We start from the raw sequence: 27,114 nt of genomic DNA on the forward strand, positions 1-27,114 counted from the left end.
AAGGTTCCCAACCTTTTTCTTGCAACTGTACAGGACTAACTAATAGTAACAGGGGCTTTTAAGCTGTTCCACATCTCTTATAGGACGGGCGTGGTGGTGGGTGTACGACTAATGACAGCCCTCTTTGAACACAAAACAACTGAAACCTTATAGTCCCAAAGAGACCAGCAAACCGGTCATTAGAAGGACGACTAATAAGGCTCTTTGTAAGATCTAGTTGTAGACCCACAGCTCTTCATCCACTTCTCTTTTGTGGTGTACAGAAGGTGAAGGGGTTAATGACGGCATGTGTTCATAGGTGCATTAAGCCCTTTAATCACATCAGACTCGTGGCCCAATTACAAGGCGGGAAGCCGACACAAGACACAACAGGAAAAATACCACTATTACCTTATTTATACAATCCTAAATGATGAAGTGTAAGTTTATATACACTTACATTATACAGCCAGAAGAATTGTTATCTCTTCTTATGAAGCTTCAACGTCCAATAATAGGCCAATGCTTATTGGTGTATGAAAGTAATTCTTTCTATGCCTTTAACCTAGTAGAAGCAGTTTAGGAAAATGACAAAGGACAAAGGTCCATAAAGTCATAGTGTGTTGTAAAGGAACTCCACTGACCTCAAGATGACCTCAAATCAACTGCAAGCATGCCTTTCCTGACCTCACAAATGTTTTTGTGGTCAAATGGGCAAAAATTCCCACCAACAAAATCCAAAATCTGGTTAAAAGCTACTCAGAAAGAGTAAAGGCTTTTATGGTTGCAAGGAGTGTAGGGGGCTCTATATTAGCACATGATTTTAAAATGGAAAGTCAAACAAGCTGATGGTCAGGTGTCCACATAATTTTGCCATATAAGATATAGTGTACTTGTCCTGTTCAAATGTAAAATCTCTTTGTCATTATATTATTTTTATTACAAGAAATGCCCCACACCTGGGTGGAATTACCTCCATGGATGGTAGTGTTGGTGCCACAGACCTGAAGACCTGGATGGACTACACTAGAGCCCTGAAGGTGTGCTGTGATATCTGGCACCAAGATGTCAGCAGCAGATCCTTTAACTCCTGTAAGTTGTGAGGTGGGGCCTCCATGGATCAGACTTGTTTGTCCAGCACATCCCACAGATGCTTGATTGGATTGAGATCTGGGGAATTTGGAGGCCAAGTCAACACCTCAAACTCGTTGTTGTGCTCCTCAAACCATTCCTTGTGGCAGGGCGCATTATCCTGCTGAAAGAGGCCACAGCCATCAGAGAATACCGTTTCCATGAAAGGGTTTACCACTCTTCCTTCCTTGGAGCACTTTTGATAGATACTGACCACTGCAGACCAGGAACACCCCACAAGAGCTACAGTTTTGGAGATGCTCCGAACCAGTCGTCTAGCCATCACAATTTGGCCCTTGTCATACTCGCTCAAATACTTATGCTTGTCCATTTTTCCTGCTTCATCACCTTTGAGGATTAAATGTTTACTTGCTGTCTATACACCACCCACTAACAGGTGCCGTGATGAAGAGATAATCAGTGTTATTCACTTCAACTGTCAGTGGTCATAATCTTATGCCTGCTCCAGTACACTGATCCACTGATGCAGTTTTATTAACTGCTGATGTTACAGATGATAGAATTCCAATAGCGGGTGTGTGGGACAAGAAACAGTCATGCCGTCTTCTTTTGTTCAGTTGGCCAAGAATTCTTAGCAAGGTCCTAAACCTAAGTTGGATCTGGAGAAGGTCAGCGGATCTTTGATCAGCATGAAAAGGACAAGTTGGACCTACAGCGTGATGAAGAAAAGATGACGACAGAGTCGACATCATTCATCAGCCTGAAGGTCAAGATGAATAATTCTGTTCTTGTGTGTATGGAGTGTTAAAGGAGGCTTTGTATCACCTGTGGTTTTGAGCTGTAAAATGTTTACTTAAGAGTCTGTATGTGATGGTATGGCTGAAATGAAGTAAAAAGGTCAGTTGCACCTTAAAAAAAATGACTCATTCTAGACATAAAAAAGAAAACATTGTTACATATGATATCAGGTCACAGTGAGACAGACTTCCCCAGAATCACTGAGAGCAATGCAATAACACACTCCAAAAAAGAGGCCAATTCATTCCCCCCGACTAGGCTATTGACCAGTAGCACCACTGGGCATTCAAATCCCAGGGATTTGGATCCTAGCAATAATGGGCTAGTGTAACTTAGAACATCAAATCAGAAAAAGTTGGGACAGTATGGAAAATGCAAAATAAAATAAAAGTGTAGTGTTCCTTACATTTACTTTAACTTTTATTTGATTGCAGACAGGATGAACCAGAGATGTTTCATGTTTTGTCTGCTTAACTTCATTACATTTGTTAATAAACCTGCATTTCAGGTTTTTAACACATTACAAAAAAAGTTGGGACGGGGCAATTTAGGTCCAGTAATGAGGTGAAAAAACTAAATAGTTTGTCAACAAATGTGTGAGAAAATTATTGAAATGTTTAAAAACAATGTACCTCAAAGAAAGATTGGAAGGGATTTGCATATTTCTCCCTCTACAGTGCATAATATCAATAAACCATTCAAGAAATCAGGAGGAATTTCAGTGTGTAAAGGCCAAGGGCGCAAGCTTTTTTATGTCTGATACAGATACTGCAAATTGAGTATCTGCTGATACCGATACCAATCTGATACGTCATTTCTCCTCTCAAACAACTAAGCAGTAATAATACACGTCTCAATGCACCATGGTTAAAGTAGCTATCTAAATAACAATGCTCAGACTGTGGAACAAATATTCTAAAGGAATAAATACAGAACCTACAACATCACACTTACGCAAAACTGCTGGATTATGAAGAGGACATCTGTGGCTAAACGGGAAACGGAGTAGTTTGTTTTATTTCATAACACTAATGGATTAATCGTTGAGGATGTGAGATATCTCCAAGCCGGGACTAGATCAATTTTGTTTTTTTAATCTCAGGTGAGCGATTTATCATTTATAAAGCGATTTTTATTGTGTTTAAACTAGGGCTGTCGAAGTTAACGCGATAATAACGCATTAACGCGATTTCAATTTAACGCGATTAAAAATAATAGTGCCGTTAACGCAAATTCTAGTTCATGTTGAGACTTGACTGGTAGAACTACAACGCTCGGTTACATTATGTTAACATTATGTTAAAACAAACGTTTTAATGTCGGACTTGCCACCGTTTTTCATTTGCGGTTTGTTAGCATGATGTAACCGAGCGTTGTAGTGATGCACTTATAAAGAAATAAATACACGCTATATTCACAAGTTGTCGGGAGCAGAACACTTTTATTAACTTATTCTGTTAAGGTACCAAATACCGGAAAGCTGAGTCAAGCACGTTAGTCCATGCACTATGGAAGCCCCAAAGGGTCAAAACACACTCACTTCGTGTAGAAACGGCCATCAAACCATTGTCACAATACAACCACAGAAAAGTCTGTTACAATAACTACGCCTTATCCCACCTAAAGCACCGCTGATCTACAATGTTTGCTGATGGAGAAATTCTAACCTACAATCTGACATTTACTGCCTAGTATGTGAGTGAATAAAACTCCCTTACAGTTTTCTCTTGTCCCAGCAGTTTTTAACATCAGTACATTTAGCATAAAATGTGTTCACCATTTTAATTGTAACATTTCACATAAAAATCCTTGTTTTCTATAACATTTACACAGATTTTTTTTAATGCGATTAATCGCGATTAACTATATGAAATTCTGAGATTAATCGCGATTAAAAATTTTAATCGTTTGACAGCCCTAGTTTAAACGTCTTTTTAGATGTGGCAGTAGTGGATGATATTTTTAAATGCTAAAAGTTTAAGTAGATCAGTGTGTTTTAATTTCTGAATGGCTGTTGCGGATGAGTTGTAGATCAGTGGCACATGTTAATGATGTCATCTTGATGCACCTTGTTACGGCAGTGGCCGAGTGGGCTGGCAATAAACGGCACTCTGTTGGAACGTATCTTCATGTGTTATTTGCTTTACACACAAACAGTGGCCTTATTTACATTAAGTGTTATTCACATTAAGTGTTATTTACATTAAGCAACGGTATCTGATCGGATTACACGTTTTTTTCCTGCCGATATCCGATCCAGTGATTTTGGCCAATATGCCAGCCCTAGTCAAAATGTCCAAAATGTCGAAGTCTAAAGCAGCGAGGGTGTGTCAAACACGGACGAGAATTTCCGTCTTTCAGAACGTAGCTGGATGTTCTAGGTTTACATTCAACTATTAAGGTAGGCTGTGCTGTGTATTGTAGCTTCCATTTATTCTATCATTTAATTTATGAGTGTAATCTATTGACTGATGTGAAATGTGGCTCTTTTCAGTAACAATCTGTGAAATCTGAGATTTTTGAAAAACGAGGTCCGTAAAATTAAGCACATTTTCCTGTGAATTTAGTAGGGCCTTAGCTATCAGTAACATTCATTTCATAAAGGTACAGTCTTGAGATACATGGTTTACATGGTGCTAGAATCGGCCCAATTTTACTTTTGCAGATAAAATTGTTAATTTTCTTTCTTACTTTTTGAAGTTTTGGTGTGAATAGAACATGCAAAAGAATAATGGGTTGGGCTCTTGCTATTAATGGAATAAATATCATTTATAACTAAAATCTCCCTGCAAAGCCGCTCAGGTGGCACAGCGGTAAAAATACACGCTGGAACCAGAGCTGGGTTCTCGAATACATCGTATCGAATCTCAGCTCTGCCTTGCCGGCTGAATTGCCGGCAATTACGACCTCTGCTGGCTGATTAGAGGCGCCTGCACAGAGATAAGGAAAGTGCGCTCTTAGGGTGTGTCTCTCCGTACACAACGCTATGTGGCACAACGCTCGTCAATGTGTGGGTGATAAGATGCATGCGGCTTGCTGCCCACATGTCGGAGGGGGCGTGGGTTAGCTTCGATCTCCTCGGTCAGAGCAGGGATCGGCATAGGCAGAGAGGAAGCATGATGCAATTGGGCAATTGGATGCGCTAAAGAGGGAGAAAATGCATAAAAAAAAAAAAAAATCCCCCTGCAAAGCAATGATAATAATTGGAATATTGAACAAAGTTACAATGAGGCAAAAGCTTCAGAGCACTTCCCACAAAAGTTTATTTCTGGTTTTAAGCTCTCGTATCCAGCACTTAATACACAATTTAAACTACTTTTAATATTACAAAAAGGCATACAATTTGAATAAAACTACTAGAAAAAGAAAATAAAAAAAGTCAAAAAGTTTTTAATTGGATAGCATTTTTGTTGTGTTGAGAGGTTCTATATTTAAATTCATAGAACTTAAATATTCCAACATTTTTACTGGAGCAGACGATGTAAACAATCAGGTAAAAAGCTGTAAAATGCTTGTTGTTTTATAAAAATCAGGATGAACGTCGCAAAAGAGAAGTATGTACAGAATCTTGAGGCATGTGCAGCAACTAATACCATAAAAAAGTTCTTTATGCCCAAAAGTTCATGGACACCCATTGAAATGATTGAGTTCAGGCATTTCGGTCACACCCATTGTTAATGTTCCATTTTTCATTTCATTTTCATCAACTGGTTCCACCATGAAACACAGGCGAGGCAGGAACACCCTCAAACTTGTTATAGTGGGTTATGTAAATGTGTGGAGTGCTGATCTGTTCCCCAATGGAAGCCTTTACAGTCTTATGCACGGGTTTGGACACCCCAAGCTGTAGTGCAAAGTTACTGTACTGAACTGAAGATATTAAACAGTAGATGAGATTAATGATTAAATTAAAAGTTTAAATGTAACAATAAAAAAAAAAAACACATGCCCCCCCAAAAAAACAAACAAACAGGATGTATGCACTAAAATGTGTATACAAAGTATGACAGTTTGACCAACCTTTGCATAAAGCTGCACATTGTGCACAGTAACTTTCCAATGTACATTTAGTTCACCAACTATACTGATCAGCCATAACATTAAAACCACCTCCTTGTTTCTACACTCATTGTCCATTTTATCAGCTCTACTTACCACATAGGAGCACTTTATAGTTCTACAATTACTGACTGTAGTCCATATACTTCTCTACATACATTTTTAGCCTGCTTTTACCCTGTTTTTTTATGGTCAGGACGCCCACAGAGCAGGTATTATTTAGGTGGTGGATCATTCTCAGCACTGCATTGACAATGACATGGTGGTGGTGTGTTAGTGTGTTGTGCTGGTATGAGTGGATCAGACACAGCAGCACTACTGGAGTATTTAAATACCGTGTCCACTCACTGTCCGCTCTATTAGACACTCGTACCTAGTTGGTCCACCTTGTAGATGTAAAGTCAGAGACGATCGCTCATCTATTGCTGTTGTTTGAGTTGGTCATCTTCTAGACCTTTATCAGTGGTCACAAGACGATGCCCACGGTGCGCTGTTGGCTGGATATTTTTGGTTGGTGACAGTGAGGTGAGGTGTTTGAAAACTCCATCAGCGCTGCTGTGTCTTATCCACTCATACCAGCACAACACACACTAACACACCACCACCATGTCAGTGTCACTGCAGTGCTGAGAATGATCCACCACCCAAATAATACCTACTCTGTAGTGGTCCTGTGGGGGTCCTGACCATTGAAGAACAGCATGAAAGGGGGCTAATAAAGCATGCAGAGAAACAGATGGACTACAGTCAGTAATTGTAGAACTACAAAGTGCTCTTATATGGAAAGCGGAGCTGATAAAGTGGACAGTGAGTGTAGAAACAAGGAGGTGGTTTTAATGTTATGGCTGATCAGTATATACAGTGGTACCTTGTAACTCGACGTCCACTAAACTCGCAATCTTTAAAACTTGATGCACTTTGTGGAGAAATTTGTACCCTATAAACTCTACGTGTTCAGCTTTTTTAAATCAAATGTATTTCTTTAATTTCAAATTAACACTGAACAGCCGCTTTGTTCAGCGCATGGCTTGAGCGGTGCAGTAAAACATCATCAAAGTGCGCATATGAGACGAATCTGCATTTGTGTGGAATAACTGTCAGGTTCACTCTGAAAGCATTAACATGTATCTGTGTTTAGCTGGATTTTCCTCACTGTTTCACTTTTAAACTTGTGTTTTACAGCTCTGGGTGCTGAGAAACTGAGAATCAGCTTTTCTGAGAGAGTCTAAAAATTATCACGCTTATCAATAAAAATGGTTAATGTGACTTAATATATTAAAAGAACCTCTCTTAATTATTACTGCTCATAAGTTCTCTTCATCTGGCTCTCCATACACAAAGCTGATCCGCATATGAACTCGACTTGTGCAGGTGAAAAGATACAGTTGGCTGCACACGTTTCAGAGGGCGTGTGTGTCAGTTCGCTCTCCTCAATTGGGGCAGGGGTCAGCACCAGTAAAGAGGAAGCATAACGCAATTGGGTAAAAATTGGACTCGCAAAAAATCAGGAGAAAATGCATTAAACAAATGTGTTATTTTCAGTGTATAAGTGTCAAAAACAGCCCCAATCTTTTCATTAGCCTAAAATATATGCAGCCCCATGGAACCATGAACGCATTAACAGCTTTCCCATAACATCCTTATGGGAAAAAATACCTTAAAACTCAACGTGTTTAAAACTCGACGTCACTTCCAGAACCAATTAACGTCGGGTTTCAAGGTACCACTGTATCCTTAAGAAAGGGGAAGAAATTGATTTAGACAATGCACACACGCCGTAGCTATTTTCTACTGTAACATACAAACTAGTTTTCAAATTAAGAAATAAACACAATGAAAACATTTATATTTTAAAGTTAAAATGTTCGACTGCATCACTTTTGCTGTATTTAAAAAAGTCAGCTTCCTAATACAAGGCCACCAAGGCAAGTGCTACATGTTCAGTAATAAACAGTACATGCACTAATTAAAAAAGTACTTACAGAAAACAACTTCATTCACAAAAAATCAGCAGCTTAAAGCTCAGATCTGACCAGGTTTGTACAGAACGACATTATTTTGATGGGATTTACAGCGATATGTGATTTAGCATCACTGGTTTATAAAGCATGCCAGTTACATTTGTTGAACTTTGACCTGCATTTGCATAAACAGAATTCCAGTAGCACCAATAAGCAATGGTGGCTTTGTAGTAAAGGTACTACAGTGCTGATCAGAAGGCTAAAGGTTTAGGTCCCACTGCCAGGCTGCCACTGTTGGACCCTTGTGTAAAGTCTTTAACAGTCAGTCGCTTTGGATAAAAGTGTGTTGACTTAATGATGCTTAAATATAAAAGTTCTGATTATAGCCGAGTCCCCTCTAATGCCAAGTTCACACTACACGACTTTCCAAGTCGTCAGGTCGCTGTACAGTTCACACTACACAACTGGATCTCTTGTAATCGGGAGTCTTTCAAGTCGGTGTGACTTTCACACTACACCACTGATCGGCGATAGGGGGTCACACAATTGGAATCGTAGGCGAGTTCTCTTCGTAGTCTCCCAAACTACGTTTTGTCACGAAAACACACGCCAGAAGTGATGAGGGGTTTAATGATACCAGGTCCAAAAATGCACGTCAACAAGTAGCGATGTGCAGCGGAAAAACAAGTAGGACAAATAGGAACAGCATGGATTGTTCTATACTGAATTGGAAGTTAATAAATATTTTTGCAATGCAGCGTTGGTGTTATGTTTTGTAGAGAACGATTAGGTCAGAAATACTGTGTGTACCTACCTATGTATTTTGATGTAAACTATATTATGCCCCTGTCCCACCTTTTTACAACTTCTCCCCTGCGTTTCCCCTCACACCGTATCTTGCGTTCTCATTGGCTATTCGACATTAGCACTCATTGCCAGTCGGGCAACTCAGATCCAGATATTTGACATGCTAGATATCTCTCCTCAGTTGCCGAATGCTCGACGAGCCGCTCGGATCGAGTTGTTGAACAGTTCACACATAGCGATTGAGAGCCGAGTTGTGATAGCCGTGTTTTGAACGGCGAGCTGCTCCCGAGTCGGCAAATCTAGCGCCGACCAGTCGCCGAGCGAAAATCAGGGCAAAAATCGTGTAGTGTGAACTAGGCATAAAACAAAATCCAATATTACTGGAACTGATTTGGTACTATTTAATAAACAAGTAGGACATTATTTAAGAAACTTTGGAGGCTGAAATGAATAAATTCAAATATATAAATCACTTTATCGGAATGTTAAATTGCATTTTAAAAAATGGCAGAACCAGAATGATGTTCGAAAATACAACGGCGGACTTCCTAAAAGTACCAGACTCGTCCTTACACGTCCACTCCTATTTATCAAAGCAGCATACGCCTTCCAAACGAAAGCAAAGCTACCATTAAAGCTTGAACTAAAAGCACCATGCAACACCCTGTTTTAATAAAACGGTCAGTCAGTCATGGACCACCAGTTTAAAAGCTTTGACAGATTCGGTATAAGAAATCTGGTCCACCTTCTAGTTCTATAATTCGGTAAACTTACAAGTACCATCAGATCATTAGATCATACACTGGGATCATCTGTAATCTGTGTGTGAGACACAGCAGTGTAAAATATCTACCCACATAAAATGATTTAGTCAACAATTCGTCCTCCGCTGCTGGAGACTCCGGTCGTGTCCAAAGATGGTCATTTTACCTGCCTCACGCTCCCTCCGATCCAGTCCACTATCCCTTCTTATTCGCCCACAGCTTTGGTGAATTTGTACGTGAGGCCACGCCCTGATCTCCAGGCTCCTCCACTTTCTGTACAGTCGCCTCAGGCTACTAAGCAAAGTCCTTGAACACCCCACCCACTTTTCGGTCTGGTCTTTTCCCACCCAGCTAGTCTTTATATATATATATATATATATATATATTAATGCACTTTCTCCCCTTTTTCTCCCTTTTAGGGCGTCCAATTGCCCGATTACGTCATGCTTCCTCTCCCCCAATGCGATCCCTGCTCTGATTGAGGAGAACGAAGCTAACCCACGCCCCCCTCTGACATGTGGGCAGCAGCCGTATGCATCTTATCACCAGCTCAGCACTGTGTACAGAGAGACACATCAATCAGCCAGCAGAGGTCGTAATTGCATTAGTTATGAGAGAGACCCTATCCGGCTTAATCCCACCCATATATGAACAACAGGCCAATCGTTGGGCTCAGCCTAGCCGGCAGGCAGAGCTGAGATTCGATACGATGTATTCGAGATCCCAGCTCTGGTTCCAGGGTGTGTTTTTACCACTGCGCCACCTGAGCGGCCCCACCCGGCTAGTCTTAATGGGCAATTTTGTCTGCTAGGGGGGCGCCCAGTCAACCGGTAGCAGTGCTGGAGGAGTTCAGAATCCCAGCGCTGGTGTGCTAGCAAATTATCCCACTGTGCCACCTGGGTGCCCTGGTCTACTATTTTTGATCTGTGTTGTGTGTACCGGAATATAACTTTATATTCTTGTAATCTTGAAAACTGTTAAAAAACTGTTGACTATTATTTAAAATGATTATAATAAATTAAGATGATTGAAATTCCCCAACTGGTCATAATTCTGTTGGCTGGTCATAATTATTATTAATGATCTGATCAGCATTATATAAAATGAATACAACTGTGTTATTAAATTATCATAACAAACACACTTTAAATGATTTGCAGTCCTGACCACTTCTGAATTTATAGAAAAAAATAAAGAAATAAAAAAACAAAGTAGCACCTGTAATTGATGGAATTGCCCCAGGTCTTGATGTAAAACTTATCCCATGTAAATAAGGTTCAGGTTGTTGTAACATTTTGGTTCCCAAAGAGACATTTGAGGCATCTACAACCGCATCAGACAGTTTATATATAAGCTTGTTGCATAACTTACTGGCGGACACTGTGTTCTTGGCTTTGCGTAAGGCTCTTCTCTACACACGTGATCATGATAATGACAAACGTAAGGCCAAATCTTCATCAATCAAGAATTGAGAGAAAAGCAGGTTGACAGTGGACTCCTCAAATAAAGGATCGAACGGGTCCTCTCAGATACCGGCCGTTTTTACCTACGTCCGTTAGTCCATGAGCGTATTTAGAAGTTCTTGAAAATCTCTAGATCCTTGGGTGGCACTGGAGTATCCTTCTTCCACTCGGCGTCGGGGTAGGCCTCGAAGTTAGATGTGTCGCCTTCATGAGATACCTTAGGAACTATGGGTGGCTATATTGAGAAATAAAGAAAGTCAAGTTAATAGTATATATACACTGATCAGCCATAACATTAAAACCACCTCCTTGTTTCTACACACACCTCTTACCATATAAAAAGCACTTTGTAGTTCTACAATTACTAACTGTAGTCCACTGTTCCTCTACATGCTTTGTTACCCCCCCTTTAATTCTGTTCTTTAATGGTTAGGACCCCCACAGGACCACTACAGAGCAGGTATTATTTAGGTGGTGGATCATTCTCAGCACTGCAGTGACACTGACATGGTGGTGGTGTGTTAGTGTGTGTTGTGCTGGTATGAGTGGATCAGACACAGCACAGCTGCTGGAGTGTTAAACACCTCACTGTCACTGCTGGACTGAGAATAGTCCACCAACCAAAAATATATCCAGCCAACAGTGCCCCGTTGGCATCATCCTCTGACCACTGATGAAGGTCTAGAAGATGACCAACTGAAACAGCAGCAATAGATGAGTGATCGTCTCTGACTTTACATCTACAAGGTGAACCAACTAGGTAGGAGTGTCTAATAGAGTGGACAGTGATCCACTCATACCAGCACAACACACACTAACATACCACCACCACGTCAGTGTCACTGCAGTGCTGAGAATGATCCACCACCTATGTAATACCTGACCTGACCACTGGAAAAACAGGGTGAAAGCAGGTTAAAAAAGTATGTGGAAAAATAGATGGACTACAGTCAGTAGTTGTAGAACTACAAAACGCTTCTATATGGTAAGTGAAGCCGATAAAATGGACAGTGAGTGTAGACATTTACATTTTCGGCATTTAGCATATGCTTTTATCCAAAGCGACTTACAGTCTAAGCAATTGAGAGTTAAGGGCCTTGCTCAAGGGCCCAACAGTGACAACCTGGCAGTGGTGGAGCTTGAACCAGCAACCTTCTGTTGTGACGTGTTTGAAAAAGCACTTATGGACAAATTGCATATTTGTCACTAGTCCACATTTACCTTTAGTTTCCTATTGGGCACTGCCTCCCAGTCTATAGTCTTAAACCATCTGTGCTTTTTCACATCTTCTGCACCATTCTGTGAAGTGAAAAGAGAAACAACTTTGGTTACTTAAAAAGAAGTATTGACTATTATTAACTAACCCTAGATCCAGCTGTATGTTTACTACATTCAATACTTATGTTTATACACTTTGTACTTGAGTAACCCCTTATTTTATGTAATTTATTTTCTAAAAATGTATTAATACATTTATTCAGGTAATAATGGGATCTAAAACATTTGCATATTAAGTAATCAACAGATGAGAAAGATCAGATCCAGCACTAAAATAAGTTTAGTTATTAAAGTTAGCTCTGAAAAAACTATGCAGAAGTCTGTGCACATACAGGCACCACATTTTAACACAGTGATGTACTTTACGGCTACAGCTCAGAAGTATAAAAGTACAAAAAGTGTTACAGTGCCGAGACAATCCCAGTTTTCTCTGAATCATGATCATGATCACGGACCACATTACCATAGCTAAATCTGATGGAAAAATAAAAAGGGTGCATGTGCATTCATGAACTTCCCCAGACGGATGACATCAGCACAGCAACATGACACATTTCTCAAAAAGCACAGAAACCAGGCGTCCTGCTGCCACCACTTCAAATGCTAATTCATCAAATATCGTCTGGTGAAAGACAATCTGAAAAGTTTAATGCTTATTATATGAAAAAATCACCATGGCAACGTCGACCGAAGTTGGGAACTCATCACAGAAAGCCAAGGCTTTCCTCTACTCTTTTCCTTCCTGACCGGAACGTCTAGCTCTATTGGGGAAACGGGAAGCCAACAGTGAGACAGATGGCGAGTTTCAAAATCAATTTTTGGAGACCCTCCATGCTCTTTTTATTGACATGCTCCTTGAGTCCTTATTGTGGTAGTTTTAAAGAAGAAATCCTGAGAGGCACCCAAGTTCCACACCACAATCAGATTTCTTTCCATTGGATTTATTTGGGTCTTTTACTGGTCATAGAAAGGACACCCTTCAAGGGATTTTTTTATTTGGTGCCACAACAAATCATTTAAGGGCCATTCCGCCAAATTGGTGCCATTTCCATCCACATATGTATAAATGTACCAGAAAATGTACTTAAAAAAAAAAAAAAAGCATTTTCTCCCCATTTTTCTCCCGATTTAGCACAATCAATTTTGTCTTCCGCTGCTGAAGGATACCCGATTGCATCCCAGGAGAGCACGTCGCTGTACACGCCTCTTCCGACACGTGTACAGCCCTCCTCATCTTGCCCCTGCATTCTGCACAGGTGTCTCTTACGCCAATCAGGGTCCTTACACAGCGTATGATGATCCCACCCACCCACACATAGTCCGGTCCCCACCCTGCAGATACGATGGCCAATTAGTATCTGCTGCAGGCACTGCCGATTATGCCCGCCAGATGGCGCCCAGCCGACCGGTGGCGATGCCAAATTTTGAACCGAGGAGTTCAGGATCTAGGCGCTGGTGTGCTAGCGGAATATCCCACCGCGGCACTTGGGCGCCCTGAAAATGTACTTTATCTACATTTCATTCTTAGTTGTTATGTGTTTATTTTAAAAAGAAATTTCTTCATTTAAAAAAAAAAAAAGTCACTAGATTGTACCCAATGTTCTCATGTTGTAGCATGAACTCCATGCTGCTATATTTTATGTATTTACTAATCCGACTAACTCAGTACTGTTACTTTCAGTCATGTTACTGTCAGTCCTGTTACTGTCAGTCCTGTTACTGTCAGTCCTGTTACTTTGTCCTGTTACTTTTAGTCCTGTTACTGTCAGTCATGTTACTTTCAGTCCTAAATTTCAGTCCTGTTGCTGTCAGTCCTGTTACTTTGTCCTGTTACTGTCAGTCCTGTTACTGTCAGTCATGTTACTGTCAGTCCTGTTACTTTCAGTCCTGTATTTCAGTCCTGTTACTGTCAGTCCTGTTACTTTCAGTCCTGTTACTGTCAGTCATGTTACTTTCAGTCCTATATTTCAGTCCTGTTACTGTCAGTCCTGTTACTTTGTCCTGTTACTGTCAGTCCTGTTACTGTCAGTCCTGTTACTTTCAGTCATGTTACTTTCAGTCCTGTTACTTTTAGTCCTGTTACTTTTAGTCATGTTACTTTCAGTCCTGTTACTGTCAGTCCTGTTACTTTCAGTCATGTTACTGTCAGTCCTGTTACTTTCAGTCTTGTTACTTTCAGTCCTGTTACTGTCAGTCCTGTTACTTTCAGTCCTGTTACTGTCAGTCCTGTTACTTTCAGTCATGTTACTTTCAGTCCTGTTACTTTCAGTCCTGTTACTGTCAGTCCTGTTACTTTCAGTCTTGTTACTGTCAGTCCTGTTACTTTCAGTCTTGTTACTGTCAGTCCTGTTACTTTCAGTCATGTTACTTTCAGTCCTGTTACTGTCAGTCCTGTTACTTTCAGTCATGTTACTTCCGGTCCTGTTACTGTCAGTCCTGTTACTGTCAGTCCTGTTACTGTCAGTCCTGTTACTTTCAGTCCTGTTACTTTTAGTCATGTTACTTTCAGTCCTGTTACTTTTAGTCATGTTACTTTTAGTCATGTTACTTTCAGTCCTGTTACTGTCAGTCCTGTTACTTTCAGTCATGTTACTGTCAGTCCTGTTACTTTCAGTCCTGTTACTTTCAGTCTTGTTACTTTCAGTCCTGTTACTGTCAGTCCTGTTACTTTCAGTCCTGTTACTTTTAGTCATGTTACTTTCAGTCCTGTTACTGTCAGTCCTGTTACTTTCAGTCTTGTTACTTTCAGTCATGTTACTTTCAGTCCTGTTACTGTCAGTCCTGTTACTTTCAGTCATGTTACTGTCAGTCCTGTTACTGTCAGTCCTGTTACTTTCAGTCTTGTTACTGTCAGTCCTGTTACTGTCAGTCCTGTTACTGTCAGTCATGTTACTTTCAGTCCTGTTACTGTCAGTCCTGTTACTTTCAGTCATGTTACTTTCGGTCCTGTTACTGTCAGTTCTGTTACTGTCAGTCCTGTTACTTTCAGTCCTGTTACTTTCAGTCTTGTTACTTTCAGTCCTGTTACTGTCAGTCCTGTTACTTTCAGTCCTGTTACTTTTAGTCATGTTACTTTCAGTCCTGTTACTGTCAGTCCTGTTACTTTCAGTCTTGTTACTTTCAGTCATGTTACTTTCAGTCCTGTTACTGTCAGTCCTGTTACTTTCAGTCTTGTTACTTTCAGTCATGTTACTGTCAGTCCTGTTACTGTCAGTCCTGTTACTTTCAGTCTTGTTACTGTCAGTCCTGTTACTGTCAGTCATGTTACTTTCAGTCCTGTTACTGTCAGTCCTGTTACTTTCAGTCATGTTACTTTCGGTCCTGTTACTGTCAGTCCTGTTACTGTCAGTCCTGTTACTGTCAGTCATGTTACTTTCAGTCATGTTACTTTCAGTGCTGTTACTGTCAGTCCTGTTACTTTCAGTCATGTTAATTTTAGTCCTGTTACTTTCAGTCCTGTTCCTCATATACAACCATTTTCCACCTAGAAACCTTGTAAAAATTAAACAAAGTTGCCTGTAAGTTGCCTTATCCACCAAAAGAACTCTGGTTCTTGAACCGGTTCTGTTCGGGATTCTTCGAACCTCTGTGTTTTCACAAGCTTTTGAGAACCAAGCATGTGTCATCAATGGTAGGCGTTGCACACTGAAAGTAAAAAGTAGTAACATGATGGCGGAGAACGTAGATCACCTGTGAGCATTTGTGCTGTTGTTACATATGTTCGTTTTAATGCAATAAGCATCGTTTAGCTATTGCGAATAAGAAGACGTAGACGATGACTCTGTTCCTCGTGTTTGTCACCATTGTTGCTTTTTATTTATTTATATATTTTGTTTATGCATTTTTTCTCCAGACTTTTAGCGCATACAATTGCCCGATTGCGTCATGCTTCCTCTCCACCAATGCCGATCCCCGCTCTGATTGAGGAGAACAAAGCTAACCCACACCCCCTTCGACACGTGGGCAGCAGCCGTATGCATTTTGTCACCTACACTTTAACGGGTGCAATGCGGATCAGCACTGTGTACGGAGAGACACACCGTGATCACATAGTCCGGTCCCCACCCTGCAGATACGATGGCCAATTAGTATCTGCTGCAGGCACTGCCGATTATGCCCGCCAGATGGCGCCCAGCCGACCGGTGGCAATGCCAAATTTTGAACCGAGGAGTTCAGGATCTAGGCGCTGGTGTGCTAGCGGAATATCCCACCGCTGCACTTGGGCGCCCTGAAAATGTACTTTATCTACATTTCATTCTTAGTTGTTATGTGTTTATTTTAAAAAGAAATTTCTTCATTTAAAAAAAAAAAAAGTCACTAGATTGTACCCAATGTTCTCATGTTGTAGCATGAACTCCATGCTGCTATATTTTATGTATTTACTAATCCGACTAACTCAGTACTGTTACTGTCAGTCCTGTTACTGTCAGTCCTGTTACTGTCAGTCCTGTTACTGTCAGTCCTGTTACTTTGTCCTGTTACTTTTAGTCCTGTTACTGTCAGTCATGTTACTTTCAGTCCTAAATTTCAGTCCTGTTGCTGTCAGTCCTGTTACTTTGTCCTGTTACTGTCAGTCCTGTTACTGTCAGTCCTGTTACTGTCAGTCCTGTTACTGTCAGTCATGTTACTGTCAGTCCTGTTACTTTCAGTCCTGTATTTCAGTCCTGTTACTGTCAGTCCTGTTACTTTGTCCTGTTACTTTCAGTCCTGTTACTGTCAGTCATGTTACTTTCAGTCCTATATTTCAGTCCTGTTACTGTCAGTCCTGTTACTTTGTCCTGTTACTGTCAGTCCTGCTACTGTCAGTCCTGTTGCTGTCAGTCCTGTTACTTTCAGTCATGTTACTTTCAGTCCTGTTACTTTTAGTCCTGTTACTTTTAGTCATGTTACTTTCAGTCCTGTTACTGTCAGTCCTGTTACTTTCAGTCATGTTACTGTCAGTCCTGTTACTTTCAGTCCTGTTACTTTCAGTCTTGTTACTTTCAGTCCTGTTACTGTCAGTCCTGTTACTTTCAGTCCTGTTACTGTCAGTCCTGTTACTTTTAGTCATGTTACTTTCAGTCCTGTTACTTTCAGTCCTGTTACTGTCAGTCCTGTTACTTTCAGTCTTGTTACTTTCAGTCCTGTTACTTTCAGTCCTGTTACTTTCAGTCCTGTTACTGTCAGTCCTGTTACTTTCAGTCTTGTTACTTTCAGTCCTGTTACTGTCAGTCCTGTTACTTTGTCATGTTACTTTCAGTCCTGTTACTGTCAGTCCTGTTACTTTCAGTCTTGTTACTGTCAGTCCTGTTACTTTCAGTCATGTTACTTTCAGTCCTGTTACTGTCAGTCCTGTTACTTTCAATCATGTTACTTTCGGTCCTGTTACTGTCAGTCCTGTTACTGTCAGTCCTGTTACTGTCAGTCATGTTACTGTCAGTCCTGTTACTTTCAGTCCTGTATTTCAGTCTTGTTACTTTCAGTCCTGTTACTGTCAGTCCTGTTACTTTCAGTCCTGTTACTTTCAGTCCTGTTACTTTTAGTCATGTTACTTTTAGTCCTGTTACTTTCAGTCCTGTTACTGTCAGTCTTGTTACTTTCAGTCCTGTTACTTTCAGTCCTGTTACTTTCAGTCCTGTTACTGTCAGTCCTGTTACTTTCAGTCTTGTTACTTTCAGTCCTGTTACTGTCAGTCCTGTTACTTTGTCATGTTACTTTCAGTCCTGTTACTGTCAGTCCTGTTACTTTCAGTCTTGTTACTGTCAGTCCTGTTACTTTCAGTCATGTTACTTTCAGTCCTGTTACTGTCAGTCCTGTTACTTTCAATCATGTTACTTTCGGTCCTGTTACTTTCAGTCCTGTTACTGTCAGTCCTGTTACTTTCAGTCCTGTTACTTTTAGTCCTGTTACTTTCAGTCCTGTTACTGTCAGTCCTGTTACTTTCAGTCATGTTACTTTCAGTCCTGTTACTGTCAGTCCTGTTACTTTCAGTCTTGTTACTTTCAGTCCTGTTACTGTCAGTCCTGTTACTGTCAGTCTTGTTACTGTCAGTCCTGTTACTGTCAGTCCTGTTACTGTCAGTCATGTTACTTTCAGTCCTGTTACTGTCAGTCCTGTTACTTTCAGTCCTGTTACTGTCAGTCCTGTTACTTTCAGTCCTGTTACTGTCAGTCATGTTACTTTCAGTCATGTTACTTTCAGTGCTGTTACTTTCAGTCCTGTTACTGTCAGTCCTGTTACTGTCAGTCCTGTTACTTTCAGTCTTGTTACTTTCAGTCATGTTAATTTTAGTCCTGTTACTTTCAGTCCTGTTACTCATATACAACCATTTTCCACCTAGAAACCTTGTAAAAATTAAACAAAGTTGCCTGAAAGTTGCCTTATCCACCAAAAGAACTCTGGTTCTTGAACCGGTTCTGTTCGGGATTCTTCGAACCTCTGTGTTTTCACAAGCTTTTGAGAACCAAGCATGTGTCATCAATGGTAGGCGTTGCACACTGAAAGTAAAAAGTAGTAACATGATGGCGGAGAACGTAGATCACCTGTGAGCATTTGTGCTGTTGTTACATATGTTCGTTTTAATGCAATAAGCATCGTTTAGCTATTGCGAATAAGAAGACGTAGACGATGACTCTGTTCCTCGTGTTTGTCACCATTGTTGCTTTTTATTTATTTATATATTTTGTTTATGCATTTTTTCTCCAGACTTTTAGCGCATACAATTGCCCGATTGCGTCATGCTTCCTCTCCACCAATGCCGATCCCCGCTCTGATTGAGGAGAACAAAGCTAACCCACGCCCCCTTCGACACGTGGGCAGCAGCCGTATGCATTTTGTCACCTACACTTTAACGGGTGCAATGCGGATCAGCACTGTGTACGGAGAGACACACCGTGATCAACGCTTTCTTTTCCCCGTCTCTGTGCAGGCGCCATCAATCAGCCAGCAGAGGTCGTAGTTGCATCAGTCATGAGAGAGTCCTTATCCGGCTTAATATCCCACCCCTTATCTGAACAACAGGCCAATCGTTGTTCATGTGGCCGCTCATCCCAGCCGGCAGGCAGAGCTGAGACTCGATACAATGTATTCGAGATCCCAGCTCTTGTGTTTTAGTGTGTGTTGCTTTCTTTAGTGCATTCACGTAAGAAGGTTCGCGCTGAAAAACCTAGTATTCTGTTGTGCCAGCTTCAAACTCAAGTTCGCTGCTTGGAACCTCTTATTTTTCGTGGAAACCACGAAACCAGAACGGAGCCCATTAGGTGGAATCTTGTGGATTTTTCCTGTGCAATAAATTGATGGACTGAGTTCTCACCTTCATATTCCCAAGTCTTCTTGCTCGGTCGATTACTAGAAACTTCTTGATGAGATCTCTAAATTGGAAAAAAGAAAAAAAAATGCATGAGAGCACACTGGAGCAACTGGTTCTGATTATAAATTTCACTGTCATTCTAATCCTGCTACACAAGCAGTTTGGCTTCACAAGAAATTCACATATAATGATTCAGAACAATGAATCAACACCGAACTTGTAGTAGCTTATCCAAAAAGTATTAAATCAAACGAAATCCCAAGCTTAACCGTAACACATTAGTCCACTCTTATCCAAAAGTGCTATTATTTATATGTTCAGGTTCGTACACTGGCAAAGTCGATGACGATGATATCACGCTAGAGCTATGCACTCCACAAATTTATTGGCTCTATGGATGAAGCTTAGTTAGTACCTAGTACTCATCCGCCACAAAATGATTTGGTTTCTATTAGGGCTGCACGATATATCAGTTCAGCATCGTCATCGCGATGTGTGCATGAGCAATAGTCACATCGCAGGACGTGCAATGTCACTTAATGCAAATTATATAAAATACGTCATGCTACAACTTTTTTGCTGCTTGACACAAAACGAAAATTCACACCGTTCTCATTTTCCATGACATATCTACCAGTGTGTTTGAAAACCTAGTGAGCTGCCTCGCTGTCTTACTACCTACATATGCAGCTGCCTCAGTAGAGAGGATTCTTATAAGTCATTGACTTATAAGGCAGGTTATTTGAACACGCTACTTAGCGATTCCATTGGGTTTCGCGTTTAGCGTTTAGCATCTTGCCATTAAAACCAATAGAATGAGGTGGGACAGCGCTAACATGTCAATATAACATCTCGATTCGTGTACAGAAAACTGTTACATTTGCAGACAAGCCCAAACTTGCAAACAAAAACACTCGTTAAAAATCGATAATTATTTATTTATTTTTGAAAATAACTTTGTCCACACCGTCAGCCATGTTTATTTTTCTGTGCGAGAAGATGAATTCTGTGCCGCAATGAATTCTGGGATTGCCTTCATCACTAAGGACGCTTCCAAGTCACAGTCGTTCTTGAGTCAGAATAACATTGAAATATTAAGATGCCTCAGTAGTGAGCTTAGTAAGGCATCTCGGATTTCGAACAGGTGTATAGCTGCTCTTTTGTTTGTATAGTTTTTTTTTTATAATGTTTACTACTTGAATAGGTTTTGATTGTGAAATAAAATATTAAATGACCCATTTTGTCAATCCTGTTAATTCCCTCATGTGATATTGAAGCTTTCTTAGTTAAATGCTCAGTTTCAACCGAGTACAAAGATGTAGCTTGTCATAATCTTTTGTATCCCTTGTAGGCACCACCCTTTTTCACAGATGAGCCCCTTATTTAGAGTAAGATACATGCATTATTAATATTATTAATATTGTGGTGAAAATTCCTGCATTTTTTTAATATCGCAATATATATCGCAGGAAAAAAATCGCAATGTCAGTTTTTCCCAATATCGTGCAGCCCTAGTTTCTATGCCTGAAATGGCAACACATTGGAGATATACTGTACCTGGTGTATCTGTTACATAAAGTATTTTAGGAAATGTGGAATACAATTTACTATTAGTCAACAGTCACTTATGAAGGCATATAGCAACCTATAATCTATGTGTCATGTCAACAAGGCTTTATTGAGCTCATAAAACAACTTACTATAGTAAACAATTCAGTAATGCAAACCTTTATCAGAAAAGATCTAGCTCAGCATTAGAAATGCACTTTTTTCCGACCCCCCCCTCAATTTTCTCCCCCAATCTAGTCGTATCCAATTACCCTGATTATGTTACGCTTCACCTCTACCGATACTACCCTCCACTGCTGACCGAGGAGCTTTACAACCGACACACGCCCCCTCCAACACGTGTGCAGTACCGACTGCATCTTCGCACCTGCATGAGGCGAGTTCATATGCAGATCAGCCTTGTGCATGGAGAGACAAACCCTGATCAGCAATATTCCTCTACTCATCATTCAGCCAGCAGAGGTCGTAATTGCACCAGTTATAAGGAACCCTGGTCCGGCTCATCCCACTCTATGAACATCAGCCAATCACTGTTCATGTAGCCGCCTAGCCCAGCTGGATGGCAGAGCTTCGAGATAGATTCGATACGATGTAGTCAAAATCCCAGCTCTGGTGTGCTAGCGTATTTTAGAATTGCACTTTTAAAAGAAAAAAGAAATTTAACTTAGCAGTCTAATACAGGTTGGTACTAACTAAATCAGCTAATTCAGGAGTGTCCATAGTTTTCTTGTTGAGGGCCAGATGGAGTAAAAAAATATGCAATCTAATCTAATGTGTTGTAGTAATCTGCATAAGTAGTTTACAAGACCTCAGAATATCACATTGGTGCAGGATATTGTGTGGTGCTCTAAAGCTGTAGGTCAGTCACTGTCAGTAAAATGAACATGCCTCCCACCCCCCATAAATAAGGTGTCTGGGATATATAAAGTGTATGGAAAAGCTAAAAGGATAATCCCTCCCCTTTCCCAAAAAAAGAACTAGACTCATCAAAAAAAGCAGCACAAAGGCATGTGGTCTGATGAGACTACAGTGGAAAGGCTTAAATTCAAAGCATGTGTGGCGTAACATTTAGACATCAGAGACTGTCAAGCTAGTCAAGATTAATAGGACAATGAATGATACACAGGACTGATATTTGGGATAAACCCTGGCTCTCTATGAAGGAAGTTTGTCTTTCTAAAAGACACTGTCCATAAATATCAGAAAATGTACGTCCCTGAGTGGCCCAGTTGGAGTCCTGATTATAACCTGAAAGACAACCATTTAACCATTTCGGCTCCAGGACGGCTGTTTTATGGTTGACCCTGTGCATTGACCCCAGCTTAAATAAACAGCTAACCTTTAACAAGACAACAACCAAATGCCTTTATGGTCAGAAACTGTATACCTTCCATTCAGCATTTGGCTTAAAAAATAAAAACAACAAATGAAGTAGTTTATCAGTAGAGCTATTTCGCCAGAATGTGACGCTATCACGGCGTTGACCATAACTACTGTACCCTTGAGTTACGAACAGTTTACCATACGAAAATTTCGGTTTACGAGCGATCTTTTTCAACTTAACGTACAAAAAGATTTCGGATTACGAAGTGAATATATATAATATACAGTGAGCGAACATTCGGACAGCGGACTGAGTTTTTTTCAGTGTTTTTTTATATTTTGTAAAATTCTATATTGAAATGTCCCCAAATAAGGTGCAGAAAAAGCGTAGTGCTGAGAAAATGAACAAATCTATTACTATTTGTTGTTGTATAATTACTCCTGCCAGTAGCTGTCACTGTGTATCAGACAGAGGGGACAGTGAGTGAGAGAGAAGAAGAAATTCGGCTCAGTAAAGTATTCTTTCTTTCGTGCAATTACACTACAAAATACAATGCTACTGAAATAAAGAAGGAAATAATAGAGAAATATGAGAGTTATTGTTGTTTCTGGTAGATACATTTTATAAAAAAAGAAGGAAATGTATTATGGTGTCTGGTACAGCACACGTACTGTACTGAAATGTGATGTGTTTTTTATGTACAGTACAGTACTACTGTGTATTATTGTTTATTACAGTAATGTATATTCTATAATTTAAGATTTAAGGGAAAATATACTTGAATTTATAACAAAAAAAAAGACCATTTCAGGTTAGGTGAGGAGAGGGGGTTTGAGAGGTCTGGCACAGATTAATTCTATTTACATGATTTCTTATGGGAAAAATAGGTTTAACTAATGAACATTTTGACTTAAGAACAGCCCTTTGGAACCAATTAAATTCAAGTCTACTGTATCTTAGTATGTGCATTTGGAATGTTTACGCTGTTTCAGAATCAGGGAAAGACGTTTAAACAAAATCTGTAGCTGTTGTGATGCCGTTGGTGTGAAATGCAAAAACTCCCTCTGCAGCAGTAACATCTTCTGTGTTACCAGATCTCGCAAAATAGTTCATTTACCTGACAAACTCTCTTTCCTTTAGCTGCACTTTTGTGTTTTGCTGAACTAGCACCTTTATTGGACACTTGTCATGCAGGTAATGCATTCTGCTTCCCAAGGATCCCGACCGAGACAAAAACACGGACATTCGTCTGTGAATTTTCATTTGCACTTGGGCACTTTTTAAGAGTTGTGAAAAGGCGGTACCTAAAGAGAGAGGTGAAATCAGCACAAAACACACAAAGGATAGCGTGTGCTGACTACAAAAGACATTTTTTAGTTCCAAAAATGAGGACATGTCTGGGAAAAAGAGGACACATGGTCACCCTAACATAGAAGTTTCAAGGTTGTCACAATCATTTGCGCAGAAAAAGTGGTTAATAGATAAACACTACAGGTTTTTTATTAACCAAATCAGTGCAACATCATCTCTCTGCACAATAAACATCACAGAGATGCAAACTACCAGCTAAACATTAGCTTTGACCTAATAATTCCCTGAGTTATTTCTGCTTCTGAGCCACATTGGGCTTAATGTTCAACCATTCGCATTTAACTCAGCAGAGTGAGCTGTTGATGAGCCTATTAGCATGCTAACTAAAAAGCCTCATTATTCCCTGGCTAATATGAGTATGCACGAGTGTGTGTGTGTGTGCACTGAATTTGGATTAAAAGGTTGCCCGGCTTACTATGCATATGCTAACTAATCTGATGTCTGATAGCTTGTCAGTCTTTAAGCCTCTGTTGACGTACGTTCGTCATCTGATCAACGTCTAGCCTACTCGACTCTGTCAAAATGCCAGTCGAGCCTTGTCGACCCACGTCAACAGTTTGTCATGTTCAAACTTTGGCCTCTTGTTGATTTTTTTTTTTATCCCTTTTTTATCCCTTTTAGGGTGTCCAATTGCCCGATTGCGTCATACTTCCTCTCCACCAATGCGATCCCTGCTCCGATTGAGGAGAACGAAGCTAACCCATGCCCCCTCCGACACGTAGGCAGCATGCAGTATGCATCTTATCACCTGCACTTTGACGAGTGCAGTGCAACTTAGCGTTGTGTACGGAGAGACACACCCTGAGAGCACTCTTTTGTCATCTCCGTGCAGGCGCCATCAATCAGCCAGCAGAGGTCGCAAATGCACCAGTCATGGGAGAGAGACTTCATCCGGCTTAGTCCTGCTCATATCTGAACAACAGGCCAATCGTTGTTCATGTGGCCGCTCATCCTTAGCCGGCAGGCAGAGCTGAGATTAGATAAGATGTATTTGAGATTCCAGCTCTGGTTCCAGCGTGTGTTTTTACCGCTGTGCCACCTGAGCGGCCGGCCTCTTGTTGATTTACTGTCTAGTATTTGTGCCAAAGGTGAAAACAATCTTGGTTGATTGGAATGTTTTAAACTGTTATTCAAGTAAAGCTATCACATGTCATTTAAATAATCATGTGACATTCTACTGACAAGGTCACAAAGTGTTATTGATATTTAAAAAAAATTTTTTATCTCATGACCCCCATAAACCCCCCCGAAATGCCAACACTATTTGGGGAAATAGTACAAATTAGGGGCAATTAATCAAAAACCCCAATCTAGCTGTGAAGCTGAAATTTGTTACAATAAAACACGTGTGTTGGACCGGCCCGCCACGTAATTTTATGTGGCCCGTAAGAGCTTAAAAAGTGTATGACTGTCTGCTCAGGTGGCGCAGCGGTAAAAACACACGCTGGAACCAGAGCTGAGATCTCGAATACATCGTATCAAATCTCAGCTCTGCCTGCCGGGCTGAGTGGCCACATGAACAACGATTGGCCGACGATTGTTGTTCAGATAGCTGTGGGATATTAAAAAAAAAAGCCTCTCTCATAAATAATGCAATTATGACCTCTGCTGGCTGATTGATGGTGCCTGCACAGAGATGGGAAAAGAGTGCTGTCAGGGTGCGTCTCTCCGTACACAGCGCTGATCTGCACTGCACTCGTCAAAGTGTAGGTGACAAGATGCATGCGGCATGCTGCCTACGTGTCGGAGGGGGCGTGGGTTAGCTTCGTTCTCCTCAATCAATAGCAGGGATCTGCATATGTGGAGAAGAAGCATGACGCAATCGGGCAACTGGAAACAAAAAAAAATAAGTGTATGACTGGCGCCCAGGTGGCGCAGTGGGATATTCCGCTAGCACACCAGCGCCAAGATTCTGAACACACACAATTGGCTGTGTCTGCAGCAGACACAAATTCACTGCAGTGTTCCATTGGGTGAAGTCTTCAAACAGTGCGCAAGAACCCTGGTTAGCAGATAGAGGCATCTGTGTAGAAGCACGGGCGTAAAGAATGGGTCGGCTAGGACTGCGCACGAGACAGAGCGCATGTGAGCAGCAATATACCCTCCTCGAGCGCAATCAGGGATTGACAGCAGCGGAAGACAAATTGAACATTTATTATATTCAGCCTACAGCTGCATAGTCTGACCATTTGGAGAAATGGAGAAAAAGTGACCGGTAGGGATAAAATGCTAAAGGCTAAATGTATGATCACGACGCTGACCAAGAGCAGTAATGCTTCAACTCGAACTGGAACATCATCTTATCTAGCTTCCTTTTCCTTATATTGAAAGTGGGCTCTCTATAGGTTCTATGAATGCATACATGTTCACTGAGAGACAGACAGTTAGAGAGACTTTGGTGGTGTGTTAGTGTGTGTTGTGCTGGTATGAGTGGATCAGACACAGCAGCGCTGCTGGAGTATGGAGTGATGTCCACTCTATTAGACACTCCTACCTAGTTGGTCCACCTTGTAGATGTAAAGTCAGAGACGATCGCTCATCTATTGCTGCTGTTTGAGTTGGTCATCTTCTAGACCTTCATCAGTGGTCACAGGATGATGTCCATTGGGCGCTGTTGTCTGGATATTTTTGGTTGGTGTACTATTCTCGGTCCAGCAGTGATAGTGAGGCGTTTAAAAACTCCAGCAGCGCTGCTGTGTCTGATCCACTCATACCAGCACAACACACACTAACACACCACCACCATGTCAGTGTCACTGCAGTGCTGAGAATGATCCACCACCCAAATAATACCTGCTCTGTGGTGTTCCTGTGGGAGTCCTGACCACTGAAGAACAGCATGAAAGGGGGCTAACAAAGCATGCAGAGAAACAGATGGACTACAGTCAGTAATTGTAGAACTACAAAGTGCTTCTCAGTGGTAAGTGGAGCTGATAAAATGGACAGTGAATGTAGAAACAAGGGGGAGAGAGAGAGACTCTGCAGCAGTCTGTGAGCTGAGCTAATGGGTTAACGTCTGATTGGCTGTCAGGACGGTTTGATAAGAATGTAGGAGTGTGTGCAGATTTATATGAACTACAGCTCAGTTCACTGTAAAGCACAAAGTCTACACGACGTTATATTAGCATATTCAGCTAGTTGATTAATAGACTGCTTCGGGCACTTCGTTACACCAGGGCAGCGAGAGAGTAATTAAATCTGGGTCATTTGTCTTTGCATTGTTTGTCTTGAGCTTACTTTACATAGAAATCCAGATGCCGTGGAAATTCCAGCTTTCCCGCCAGGATCTTCTGATAGATGCCAAAAGGATTGTCGTCGAAAAACGGAGGGTACCTAAAGGGTGAAAAGAAAATCAACAGTG

At 40.9% G+C, this 27,114-nt stretch overlaps 1 protein-coding gene across 1 annotated transcript in view; it reads right to left on the minus strand.

The window, feature by feature from the left end:
• Nucleotides 1-10,625: 10,625 nt before the first annotated feature.
• Nucleotides 10,626-27,114, minus strand: part of prkx (protein kinase X-linked) — a 57,737-nt gene continuing 41,248 nt past the window's right edge. The window contains exons 5-8 of the mRNA XM_063009411.1: nt 26,991-27,086; nt 19,493-19,550; nt 12,145-12,222; nt 10,626-11,158 (exon numbers count right to left, since the gene is read on the minus strand). Coding sequence (XP_062865481.1) covers nt 11,033-11,158; nt 12,145-12,222; nt 19,493-19,550; nt 26,991-27,086 — 358 coding nt within the window. The 3' untranslated portion in view covers nt 10,626-11,032. The remainder of the gene's footprint in view (nt 11,159-12,144; nt 12,223-19,492; nt 19,551-26,990; nt 27,087-27,114) is intronic.

This window comes from Trichomycterus rosablanca, chromosome 15 (assembly GCF_030014385.1).
Source record: "Trichomycterus rosablanca isolate fTriRos1 chromosome 15, fTriRos1.hap1, whole genome shotgun sequence".
NCBI classification, from domain to species: Eukaryota; Metazoa; Chordata; class Actinopteri; order Siluriformes; family Trichomycteridae; genus Trichomycterus; species Trichomycterus rosablanca.